This window comes from Sciurus vulgaris (genome assembly GCF_902686455.1).
Source record: "Sciurus vulgaris genome assembly, chromosome: 3".
NCBI lineage: Eukaryota > Metazoa > Chordata > Mammalia > Rodentia > Sciuridae > Sciurus > Sciurus vulgaris.
In genome coordinates this window covers 153,699,915-153,713,654 of record NC_136463.1, presented here as the reverse complement: position 1 = coordinate 153,713,654, position 13,740 = coordinate 153,699,915, and the positions used below count along the sequence as shown (strand labels likewise).

At 34.0% G+C, this 13,740-nt stretch overlaps 1 protein-coding gene across 8 annotated transcripts in view; it reads left to right on the top strand.

The window, feature by feature from the left end:
* The window catches only part of HYCC2 (hyccin PI4KA lipid kinase complex subunit 2), a 79,700-nt gene extending 67,732 nt beyond the window's left edge, over positions 1-11,968 (top strand). For 7 of the 8 annotated variants that reach the window (XM_079133124.1, XM_079133123.1, XM_079133128.1 and 4 more), the window contains 3 exons: positions 2,396-2,555; positions 3,295-3,462; positions 7,615-11,968. In XM_079133124.1, the coding sequence (XP_078989250.1) occupies positions 2,396-2,555; positions 3,295-3,462; positions 7,615-8,210 (924 nt within the window). In that variant the 3' untranslated portion in view covers positions 8,211-11,968. The remainder of the gene's footprint in view (positions 1-2,395; positions 2,556-3,294; positions 3,463-7,614) is intronic. The other variant, XM_079133129.1, reaches the window with a different exon arrangement.
* The last annotated feature ends 1,772 nt before the right edge of the window (positions 11,969-13,740 follow it).

Genomic DNA, 13,740 nt, shown 5'->3' with positions numbered 1-13,740 from the left:
ATATGGAATTTTATACTCTACAAAATAAATGAATGTCAAAAACCATAAACGATAAATATAAAGACAAACATCCAGTGAAGAAGGCATTTTTTGTGATGTGGTAGTATGACATAACTCTGATCACCCCTTTGTGGAAGTAGTCTGGTAAATGTTGGAGTGTGTTCTTTCATTCTCGTTCCCACGTCTAGCAGTGTATCCCAGGAAACTAATTTTAAATACCAAAAATTGTATTAGAAACACAGCATTACAGTGATATTTTAAATCGTAAAGGACTAACTGGCACACCTCTATAATCACAGCGGTTCAGAAGGCTGAGGCAGGAGGATTGCAAGTCCAAGGCCAGCCTCAGCAACTTAGTGAGCTCCAAGCAACTTAGCAAGACCCTGTCTCAAAATTTAAAAAATAAAATAAAATGGGCTGGGGATGTGGTTCAGTGGTTAAGTGCTGTTGGTTCAGTCCCTAGTACAAAAAAAAAAAAAAAATGTTCCAAGCAGAAAATGATTTATTATATAGTACTTAGTTGACAAATTTACAGTTTGAGAATTTATATGAAATAAAAATGATGAGGCTAGGGATGTAGTTCAGTGATAGAACACTTGACTGGCATGCATGAGACCATGGGTTCAATCTGAAAGGAAGGAAGGAAAAAGAAAGAAAAATGCTAGTTTGTGTCAAGTAGAAAAGCATTGTACAACTTTGTAAAAATGTAGACATAGGAATCAAAATAATAATAAATTGTCTAGATGATTTGACTGTAGATCATTTTTATTTCTTTCCAGTTTTCTAAGCTTTTTATAGTTTTTATGATATTTGAATAATATTTATTCATTTTCGATTTGCAGTACTTTTTTTGTATTTTTAGTTGTAGATGGACACAATACATTTATTTAATTTATTTTTATGTGGTGCTGAGGATGGAACCCAGTGCCTCACACGTACTAGGCAAGTGCTCTACCACTTAGCTCCAACCCTCAGCCCTGCAGTACTTTTTTTAAAAGTCATTTTGTTTATAGCTTTTCTTTTTGGGGGGGTTGGAGGTGGGCACTCTATCACTGAGCTATATCACCAGCCCTTCTTTATTTTTATTCTGAGACAGGGTCGCACTAAGTTGATGAAGGTGGCCTTGAACTTGTTACCCTCCTGCACTCACTGGGATTACAGACATCCCACCATGCCTGGCTATGTCGTCGTCTTCTTTTTTAAAAAATATTTTAAGCTAATTATAAATCCATTAAGGTAGCATTTGCAATAGTTCTTTGATATTATATTCCTATTTTTCTCATTTCAGTATCCCCTATTTTATACTAAGGGTTACATTAAAACAGGTGATAGGATAAAAAAAAATTACATCATCATCCTACATTGCATTTATAAGGCTCTTTAAATTCATGATTTATCCTTGTAACCATCTTAAAAATTAAATAAAAAGTACAGGTGAACAGATTATTCCTTTATTGTTGGCATCTCTAAAGGACCCAATAAATAATAACTCTTTCTCAAATCTCAAGCCACATGATGAGCAAATAGTTGGCCTATGGAGATCTATATTACTGATAACGACTAAATTCAGATACTTAACTCCTTATACATCTGCCTAGTATTGGAGCAGCACTCTGGAGAGAAGGCCTGAGTGGGCAGGTCAGGCACATCTCTCCAGGTTGCTACATTCCATATGTACTTGGCCAGTTGGAGAGGGAGGGAAAAAGATAATCCTTTAAGTCAAGAACTTTGCTAGATTAGTAACCCGTTTAAGAAACATTCATCAGTCAACTGTCAATTACTTAGCAACCAGGTTTCTCACACTTCCTCCAGGGTAGCAGAAAGAAGTGTGGCACAATGCTAGAAGTATTTAAGGAAGATTTCTCTTTATGTAAATAGAGAAGTGGAGAAAAGCCTAATTAACAAAACAAAACAACAACAAACAAAAAAAAACCCTTCAATTTTGCTTGTTATTTATCATGAGAAGACTAGAAGCTTATTCAAACTTTTCTTATATAAGGGTGCAAAATGTTAAACACTTTTTCTTTGGAATGCTTTTTCTCCTTGAAAGTCAACAACTTCAAGAATCAGTGGAGTATGACTCACTTTTTTCTTATTTTTGTGGTGCTGGGGATCAAATCTAGGGCCTGGTGCATGCTAGACAAGTTCTGTAGTCCTGAGCTACACCCCCAACCCTGTGACTCACATTTTTTTAAAAAATAAATTCTCCTTTGAAAAACCTGTTTTAAAGAATACAGAAAGTTGGAGATACAAATATTTCTGGGACATTTGTACTTTTGTTATAATAGGACAGGTTTTAAATACATATTCAAAAAGTTATGGAAACATGAAATACAGAATAAGCAAAGGCTCCATGTTGGTTGTTCATTTGTATAGACTTATATTATCATTTTAGGTTGCCAATGCCATGAAAAACTCATTACCATTTGATGCTCCTGATTCTTCACAAGAGGGCCAGAAAGTACTTAAAGTGGAAGTCACCCCAACAGTGCCAAGGATTTCTCGGACTGCAATTACAACAGCTTCAATCCGTCGGCATAGATGGAGAAGAGAAGGTAAGTACAAAGTCCCCATAGTATGCTCGTGGATTCAAGTAAATTTATCACTGTTTGTATAGACTATATTAACTCATGGTATTATAGCACTCTGTATAACTAAAGTACAATATTTTAGTTTTTAAGATAGCTCTTAGAAATGTGATTAAATACTTAGTTATTTTAATATAAATATGTACATAAGGTAGAAAGATGTTATACTGCTGTATGAATATTAAAACAAAAATAAGATCAGATTAATTTTTTTTCTGTTTTTGAACTAGTAATAGCAACAGGAAAATAGTTTCTTTAAGCCTGTTAACTTACTGGGGAAAAAAAATAGAAGGTGCATGTATGAGCACTGTGGGCGAAAACTATGACTGACCAAACTAACAATATAATACAAATTATCCATAAAATAATTGTGGTTTTTGGATTTTTATCTTGCTTTTCCTTTTTCATAAGTGCTGAACCCAGCAGTATTTCATTAAGATACGGTACTTGAATAGTCAAGCTGTCTTGCCTAAGAGATATTAATTGCCATTTAATCCCTATTTTTCTGTCCTATTCATTTGCAAACCTCACATTGTTCATCTGCTGCCTTATGTGTGTGCAAGCTATGCACACACATGTAATTATATAAATAGTGTTTGTGTTTATATCATATCCATATATACATTTTCTTATCTGCCTGGGTCAGAATGATCAGAAAAGAATAGAGCAGCACAAAAGCACTAAAATTTTATATGTTGAATCCCAGATGGCTTTGACTTCTCAAACGAGGCTGACTCGAGTATTCCTGGCTCCCCGATCCAACACGGCTCCACTGACCTAGGGATCAAACGTGTGCAAGAGGGGGAGGTGCTGGTGCGCAGGACCCCTGAGCATGGCTCGCCGGAGCCCAACTCAGCAGCAGCCACAACAGAGGGTAGGACAGAGATGAGGAGGCAGAAGTCAGTGAGGCAGTTGCTGGAGAAGGATCCTGGCTCTCTATCCCCAAGCAGAACATCTTTCCATTCTAGTGTGTGTTTCCACTACCCCAGAGTGTATTAGCTTCTCCTTGCAAAGCACCTCTCTTCCCCATATGCCTAGCACCAGGTTAGGTACAATCTTTAGTTACCGTTTGTGCTGGCCTGGAGTGTGCATCCCTGTGTAATCAAAGAACAGCTTGGCATGGCTACTAACAAGGCAGAGGCCTGTATCCAAAAGATCTGCAAATGCTTGGAATTTTTTCATTACTGAGCATGTTTATTCTAACAAAAGGAGAGAAAAAATTGCACCCAATGGACATGAGCTGTATTAGTCAATATGTTATTTATACAATAACTTATTCTTTAAAGATCTGTGAAAAGAGTTTCAAAACATGAGTATACTTGGGAAATTGAAGTGGAGCTGGTCAATTTATCTTTAGTTCTAGGATGTTGAACTAACAGTCTAACAAGAATTTCTTACCTTTTTGACAGAGTATGCTATATTGATTGGATTTTTTATAGTGTTTGTGTTAAGTTGCCTTGGTCTAGAGAATTACTGACCTTTTCCTCTATAAATGTGCTATCCTGGTGCACACTACATTTTATAATTCATGGTAAATCATGGTTGTATTATGTAGTTCCTAAATGGAATTGAAATGTATTATTTATAGGTCAGATATCCTAGTAGATACTTGTTTCTACAATGTAGTTTATCTTAAAATGAGAATTTTTTACATACCATCTCCCATCACTGTTTGTAAAAGAACATTTCTCTCCTCCAGGAAATTACTTACTTGATGCTTGCATGTAATATCAAGAGTTAGCTCTGTGAAAGAGGGAACTGCAGCCAAATAGCTTTTTCATTACCTAATGTATTGAAACCTTCATTTCATTTTCATGTAATGAAACTGTGGAACCTTCATTACTAATTTGCAAAATAAACCAAGTAGTTTTAAAAGAGGTACATATTTTTGCTTATTTTAAGGACTGAACATATATAAAGCAATTAACTTCCACCTTAAGGAAGTCTTTCACTCTTTGGTGCATTAGAATTTTGAGCATGCTCAGTAAGAATCTAAATATATCCACTGTGCCCTTGCCCATTTGCCCAGATTGACCTTACTTCATTTTACAGTATTGCATGTGCATGATCTAGGAACCCAGAGAAGTAGGTACTGTTTCAGAGATCTTTATATGGCTATGGAAGATACAGCCTTCCCTTTTTATGTTTTTTTTTTTTTTTTAATATCTCTTGATGCTCTCCCTAGCAATCAATTTTTACCTTACATAAAGGCATAAAAATGAGAGTATGAATAGATGTGGAACCCAGAGTTGGCCTAAATTGAACATCATCTTATTTCTTTACATTCTTGATGATTAAATGAGCTACTTGAAAAGTGTCTTCTACCATTGTTAGGATTGTTGAAAGTATTTGTTAAATGTAGCATTGTTAACAGTTGATAAAATTATAGGAAGTTTGGGATTAGTCTGAAATATTGCTTCCAATTCATCAGAAGTCATACATTTTGAAAAAGGAATCAAAACAGTAATTTCTCTTTAATATCCTATTGAATTCTATTAAATATTTAAATACCTTATTTTCATATTTCTGATTACTGGTAAAATATCATTTTCAGTGAGGGATTGGTGATATGAAACCACAAGGAAAGGGGAATAAATTTCTTTTTACTGGGGATTGAACACAGGGACACTTTTTACACTGAGCTTCATCCCCCAGCCTTTTTTATTTATTTTATTTTTGAGACAGGGTCTCATTATGTTGCTTAGGGTTTTGCTCAGTGCTGAAGCTAGCCTCGAACTTGAAATCCTCCTGCCCCAGCTTCTTGAGTTTCTGGGATTACAGCTGTGAGCCACCATATCCAGTGAGGAGTAAGTTTGAGTGTATTTGAAATTTCTTAAAAACAAAACAAAAAAAACTTACCCTTTAGTCTAGCTTAATTATAGTTTTCAATCAATATTAGTAGAAGCTAGATTTATAGGAAAGGCAGCTATAAGTAGAAAAGTTCATTAAAAATCCTTTACAGGGTTTTCTTTGGATCAGAAGTGGTATTATTGTTGCCTAGAGAGAAAACTAAAAGGAAAAATGTTTTGAGAATTGCCTTTTTTTTCCTTGAGGTTTTTTTAAACAGAAGGAAAGAAATAACTAAAACCTACGAGAAGTTGTGTAGTGTGCTATAGCTTTTGGATTAATGTAGATAACTGATTTTTTAAAAATGTTTTAAATTATGATGGTTTTAAATAGTTTTATAGTTAAAATTATGCATATTATATGTTGAAATTGAAGGGAGAATATAAGCCTATCACCTACCTACTAAACTGAAGACAATTCCTGTGATTAAAGTATAGTCATTGTTCCAGTATAATGAAACATTTCCTAGTATATAAAATACAGTAGATTCTCTTGCATGGTGGCCTTCCATGTTACCATCATCTCTTTTATGGTCATATTGCTTTGGCATCAGATCTGCATGTAGCAAGATTCAAAGCTAGCACTAAGTCTCTCAGTCTCCTTCCTAATCAATAGATAAATCCAATGATATATTTATGTTCATCCCTAGTTTTATATTACTAATATTACTTCTGAATTAGTAACTATTTCTTCTTGGGCATTTTGGAGTTCTTTATACTAATTTAAGTAAATAACTAAAATAATATGAATGTAAAGTTTTAATTTTCAAGGTATGTTATATACTATTTTCTTGAAGAGGTTGAGAGAAATGGTGTCAGCTGCTACTGTTCTTAGTAAATGCATTTTCATATAGCTTTGCATGATGATTAAACATTAAACTGCTGGGATATATATATGTATATATATATAACAAGGTGCCTTTTGCTTTAAGGGTAGTCTATTTCATTCTTTAGAAGGAAGGAAATAACAAATCCATGAGAACAATATAGCCAAGAATGTATTTTTATTTTTCTAGGTACTCTGTTAAATAAAAGATTCAATATTTTATTTATCTTCTGCTTAGGTAACCTGTATCTCAAAGTAATATTTGTGTAGATTATTTCCTAACATTTCACTGTAACTATAATGTTGGCATCAGTTTTGTAGATTTAGATTAAACTGATTTGCAGTTTGGGAAAAATGTTTAATTTGGTATACCAATACCAGTTTTTGAAAGAAGAAAATGTATTAATTTTCTAAGAGACTGTATGGTCATACTTTCAATAGAGAATTGGGCTTTCTGGAACAGCATGATCAATGTATTATATATACTTCTCTTCCCACAAAAACTCAAGATACAGATTTTTATGTTAATTGCTCATGTGTTCAATATAATGGGGCAGTATAGTGGTTTGTGATTATGGAAGTAATACATCTCAATGCTAAGAATCTAAAATGTTAAAATACATACTGTAGAAAATGAAAATCCTTCTTAAATATCCCTGTGAGTTTTTTACCACTGTTCCCTAGTAATGTTTTCTTCATATTAATTATCCAAGAAAGTATTGAAACCAGTGAGTAGTCCTTTCCATAAGACAAAATATGATTGTGAAATTACTGGAAACAGTGTAGTTTTTTAGATTTGAATTAGAAAATCTACTACTTCAATATTAAAAGCCTTCAAGCCATAGAGAAGCAGTTATCAAATATAAAATTTTATTTGTAGTTTAAGAAAAGTTTTGGCCTGTAGGCATAAACCAGGTTTGGGTATAATTCTAGGTAACTGAAGTAGCAGTCTCTTTTGTACATTGTATGGTGGGTTAAATAAGAGAGGAAAAGGTTTCAATTGTTTCATAATAGGTAGATATGTTCATGTCAAATTAAAGACAGTACATTATAAAGAGTTATAAATATATAAATATGTTTATATTTAATGTATTGTGCCTAGTTTTATGTGCTAAATACTAATAGTATGCTAAGTAAGTTTGTGGATGTTTTATGAAAGCTGAAGTAATGAACACAGTAAATAGCATATTAGAATTCTATATAGATTAAGGTCTAAATTACTTAGAAGTGTTGACAAGATAGTAAGATCATTATGAACCCATAGCAAATGTTAATCAAGAGATAAGGTCACTGTTGTTATTCACAACTGCTTCTTAATTTAGCTATTACTGAGTCTTTCTGATTTATTTTTTAGGTGCTGAGGGTGTAAATGGAGGAGAGGAGTCTGTAAACCTGAATGATGCAGATGAAGGATTTTCATCAGGGGCTTCCCTCAGCAGCCAGCCAATTGGGACCAAACCATCTTCTCAGAGGGGAAGCTTAAGGAAAGTAGCAACTGGGCGTTCAGCCAAAGATAAAGAAACAGCTTCTGCCATCAAATCCAGTGAGATCCCTCGAGATTCAGTAGTTCGCAAGCAGTATATTCAGCAACCAACTGATCTTAGTGTAGATTCCATTGAACTGACACCAATGAAGAAACACCTGAGCCTGCCTGCTGGCCAGGTGGTGCCAAAAACCAATAGTTTAAGTCTAATCCGGACAGCCAGTGCTTCCTCGAGTAAATCATTTGACTATGTAAATGGCAGTCAAGCAAGTACCAGCATTGGGGTTGGCACTGAGGGAGTTACTAATCTGGCAACTAATAATGCTAATCGATATTCAACTATCAGTCTACAGGAAGACCGGCTAGGTCAAGCTGGTGAAGGTAAAGAGCTCCTCAGCCCAGGAGCCCCCTTAACCAAGCAGTCTCGATCCCCAAGTTTCAATATGCAGCTAATATCCCAGGTGTAGTTTTGACATCCTCTCTTCCTCTTTTTGCTTACCTTTTAAACGGAACATTTCATTGTATAAGAAGACACTTCATCCCACATTGTGAAAATATTGGTCATTGTAATCAGATTTGATTTAGTTTAGGTATCTTCATACTGTATTTTGTATGAAAACAGCAATAAGGTTTTCTTTTCCCTCCTTCTCTTCACCTGTTCCTTGTAAATGTGTTTGTGAAGCAGTATAACACGTTTGCCTTTTCCATGCCTTCCTTTTTCCTTGGGTGATGTGCAATCCATCATAGGCTGATCGGTCCCATTTCAACACTGTGAGACTGAGGATATGTTAGAGGAAGTGGTATATATGATCCCTATGAAATGATTCTTTGGCTTTTGTTCAAAAATAAGACAAAACGGGTTTGTTCACATAATCTATAGAACTATGAAGATTACTGGATCATATTTTTTTCTCTCTTAACCAGGAGTGCCTCAGAGATTCTGCTATGACTTGGGACTTCTTGAGTCTGTGCAATCATTTTCTTGAGAAGCATGGGTAAAGGTGGTGGACTGCTGTACTTTTTCATTAAAATGAGGGTAGCTCTTTTTTTCCCCCCATTTTCTTTGTCCCAAGGACTTAGTTTTTCAGTTACTGAGGCATTTAAGTCAATTTGTGGCCACCTCCATTGGGAGGGCGGGGCTCTAAGTTGATTGTGTAATTGATAATGCACTTTCTCAATGGCTTTCTAGCCATTATTAACATGTCTTCCCTCTTCCCACAAGGACTTAAAGTCATTTCTGTCCTTAAATTTTGAACAGCTAACAAATCAGAGAATTCAAGGAGCATGTTCTGTTTCCCAGGAATGATTGACACTTTGGTGCTGGGGTTTTGTTGGGGGAAGGGAGATTTTTGTTTAGCTTGTTGGAATTGTGTGTGAGGGGGTTTTCATTGGTGTTTTCTTTTCCTTTGTGAGCTGATGATGACTGAAGTAGAACTGTACGTCTTCAGGTAAAGAGAGGGATTTCTCAATCCACTTTCTGTGATGTGTAGACTCTTGGAGAAACCCTTTCAGCTGCTTTCTAGATGTACCTAAATTCAGTCAGACATTTTGGATTAATAAACCTAAAGTCCTGATAGATCATGTACTCCAAGGAAATACATCAGGGACAGATAGTTGGCTGAAAACACGCTTCAATGTGACACATTTTTATAGAACATTTCTACCAGGGGGTACTGACTTGATTTCTCCTGAAAGGACTACACTGCCTTTGTGTTTAGTGTAATGCAGTTTGTGTATCTTCTAATCATATATCTGCAAAGTTTCTCATTTTTATAAAACTTTGAAATCATGCCAGTAAGCTAGATGTTGAATGTATGTAAGTAGCATTTGGTAATTGCTAAAAGGCTACAGAAGTACATTATTGATTTTAAAACATTTTTTAAATTCTGATTTGGTTGATAAGATTTTATTATAACCTCTTCTGGGTCTCAAGCTCTAATGTTTGAAAAAGAAGGGAATATACTAGGTTTTTGAAAATCAGTATTGTGACTTGAACTGCTATAAATTATCCTTCCACAAAATACAGTTATTAGTGCTTTGTACATTTAGACATTTTTACTTTATTATTGTGAAAGAAAAATGAGTTTACAGAAAGCAAGTATTCTTCTAATTGATGGTTTAAAATTTTTACCAATTGAAATTACACATAACTTTTGATAAACATAACTAGAAAAATATCTTGTTTTTTTTTCACACCTAAAATTCCCCCCTCCTTTTTTTTTTAATTGTAAGAGCATTTTTTTAAACCCATTGTTAGAATATTCGTAAGGATATTGAGATACTTATTTGAATTTAGTGATCTGTAACATTTTTCAGCTCATACGAAAATGAAAAACTAGAACCTGAACTAGTATCCACAATATTGCCAAAGTCCAGGTAAAAGTTGATGGTTTATTGATTTATAGGTGTATGGTATGTAAATATATCACAGACATATTTTAGATATCTTTTATTTTCATTTGAGAGATGTCAGATAAATGAAAAGAATTTTTAAACAGCCAAAATAAAGGAGGCATACAACTTTATAACATACTAAAGAAAGCAAAGTTACAGGTATGTAAGGAAAGGAATATTGTACTTACAAGGGAATGAGATCTTGGCTATAGCTGGAGTTTCCTCAGTGGCAAAAATACCTGGTTTATATAGGCTGTTTTTAATTCAACAAGTTGTGCACATGTTGGCATCCAAATCAAGCATTTCAGTTAGAAGCACAAAAGAAATACCAAATAAATCAAATTACAGTAAAAGCTATAATAAAAATTCCTTTTGTTGAGAAATCATTTGTTATATCTGCAAAGGTGGTTTAAATTCTTTTCATTTTGCTTGGTGCCATAGCTTGTAATCACAGAGACTAGGGATGCTGAGGCAGGAGGATGGCAAGTTGAAGGCCAGCATTAGCAGCTTAAGAAGACCCTGTCTCAAAAAATTAAAAGTGCTGAGAGTGTAGCTTAGTGGTAGAGTGTCCCTGGGTTCAATCCCAGTACTGCAAGAAAAAAATTCATCTTAGAGGATTTTATTTATCTGTACATGTATACATATAGATTTTGTACGCATACTTAATAATGTTTCATGACCCTGTAACATTTGTTTTCCATTCTTGTAGGTGTGATATTTGGCCCCAATGAAGAAACATTTCATTTAGTTTAGATTTCCATTCAGGATCTTAGAACAAATTTCCTATATAAGATATAGTTACAACGAAATGAGTTAGTTCAACTATCAAATTTCCAAGTTTTTAATTATCTCTTTGCATTATTTATTGGTATTTTTATTTATTGGTACTTTTGTTTCAGGTATACAGTAGCTGTTACAAACACATGCCAGTAATTTATACTTTGTCCTTTAACAATCTTTTATTTTATACTTCTTACACCTCCATTAAAGTTCACCCATCTATGAAAAAGATACTTAGGGAGAAAATACTTGTTTTCTATAATAAAACAATTTGGTGCCATCTGTGCTAGGTTGAACTAAGGTATACAAAGAAATTATCAGAAGAGTTTGGGAATTCTTCTGTATGACATTAATTCTAAGATATTACTAGAAAGCAAATAAAATGTATAGTGAAAAGTTAAATTTAACTTAGAAGTGAGACTTTTTTTTTTTTTGTACCGGGGATTGAACTCAGGGACACTCAACCACTGAGTCACATCCCCAGCCCTATTCTGTATTTTATTTAGAGACAGGGTCTCACTGAGTTGCTTAGCATATCGCTTTTGCTAGACTAACTTTGAACTTGTGATCCTCCTCCCTCAGTCTCCTGAGCTACCGGTATTACAGGCATGTGCCATCTCACCTGGCAGAAGTGAGACTTAAATATGAAAATATTTTAAGAAGCGAAGAAGGAAAATAGTTGTATTTTAAAATCCGGATCCCCTATCCACCACCCTTATTTACCAAATCAACTCTTCTGTGCCTATTTATTATAGAATCAGAATTTTTGTGCTAGAAGAGACCCTAGAGATAATCTAGTCTAGTCTCCCCACACATATTCATCCTCAGGAAACTGAGATTCAAAGAGGTTGTGACAGACAAGGTCACATAATGAAGAAGCAGAGCCAGAATCAAACCTCATCTCCCATCAAATACATATTAACATCCCACTACCACTCTTTACCCATACTATGGTAAATATGGTACGTAAATACTTTCCATTTCTGCAGCTTCTTTACATTTCTGTTGTAGTAGTTGGTGAATACAGCACATTAAGTATTAAATCCAGAAATTTAGTTATCTTATACAGATACAAGGTTATGTACATTATTCTTTAATTTATGCCTTACTAATTTTCTGCCACATGATATGCTGCCGTGTTGTTTATATTTTGGGGAATTTATTTAAATGCAGAGTAAGCTCAGTGAAATGGTTTTTTGTTCAGTGTTTGTAGCTATTTTAAAGTAATTTTTTAATCAGCCAGCTTTCGGCAAATAAGGTGGCCCGTTCACTATTTCATAATGGAGTATTGTAAAAGTAAAGCTTAAATAAATCTGATTCCATTGATTTCTAAAGAGAGATTGGACCTTAATGTGCTTAGAGAAGATGAAAGCAATATTTTCTTATGTGACTGAAAAATGTTTATGGTGTGATGCTTATGATTCCATAATGGAACAGTGAACATGTCATTTTAAGTGTATATACCACATAAAATGTCTTACATGCGGTAGTCAGATACATAAGCTCAATATTCCCAACCTGTATTGTCAAATTCCACTTAGTAGCTTTAAATTCATTATAATTATTTATTAGACACTGGAATACTGAGAAGAATTAGATTGTTTTGTTTGCACTATTTTTGTGAATATTTTAATGAAGTGGGTTTTTTTTTCCTACCTCGCTTTGTGAGGTTTGTATGGGTCCCTTTTTGCGTACTTTAGTTATTGACAATCATTTGTGTCATTTAATTTTCTGCATGTTCATTTGTAAATAAAAATATTAGTATCTGTCTTTATGGGTAGCATATTGTAAAAACACTGGTAAGGAGGATCTCTCCATTTCTGATCACGAATTACATTACAAAGTAAGTTTTGTTTTCTGGGGAAAAAAATCAGTATTTCAGTTACTTGTTTTTCAGTTTAAAAAAAGTTCAGTAGGTCATGCCAGTGATCAGAAAATCTAAGAATTTTAGGGCACTTTTCTTAAACAGTCTGAACATGAGACTTTTTATCTTTCAGGTTGAATGATTACTGTCATTGTTTCACCACCAAGTTGGTCAAGACACTTATTTGTACTACTTTAATTTTTTAAAAGTGCTTTTTAGAAATAAGTTGTTTAAAAGCCAACTAAATATTGGTAGTTTAAACTCTTTAAAATTAGAATATTTGTCAGATTAGGAGATAGAATGCAGTGTAAAACTCAAGAGTGCTAATAAAATCATAATGAGTCTCCAGATTGGTACGATTTTCCATGCTAAGGTGGTCAGAACTGGCAATATAAAACAAATTTTAGTATTACTTGCATTGTGTGTATCTACTGGGTATATTAAACTGGCACTGAATTTTCATAGGAAAACTGGTCATACAGGAGTCACTATCCAGCCTCCCTGCCCATACAGGCACATTTTTTTTCTAACCCTGACCATACAACCACAAAATTTTGGTCATTTCTTCAGTATTTTTGTAATCTTAGCCATTAGTCCTATGAGACATACACAAGGGCAAACAATTCAGGATAGAAGTTAGCAGAAAGTGAAGAATGATATGAAATAACTTGCAGCATAGTACAGAAATGTAGGTTGTATTGCTTCTAGATTTTGAGAAATCTGATGTTTACAAATGAAGGCATATTTAGGTGTCTGCTATTATGCTATTATATTTAATATAGATTTTACCAAAAAGTAAAATTAGGTATAGCTTAAGTATAAATTAGTCCTTCTTAAAAATTGTGCATTTGCAGGTAGGTTTAATAAAGCGATCCTTTTATTTTCAAAGAGAAATGAATTGAATTGGACAATCCATCCCAAGCCACTGAACTGATTGATATCAATCTGGTTTGCTGTAT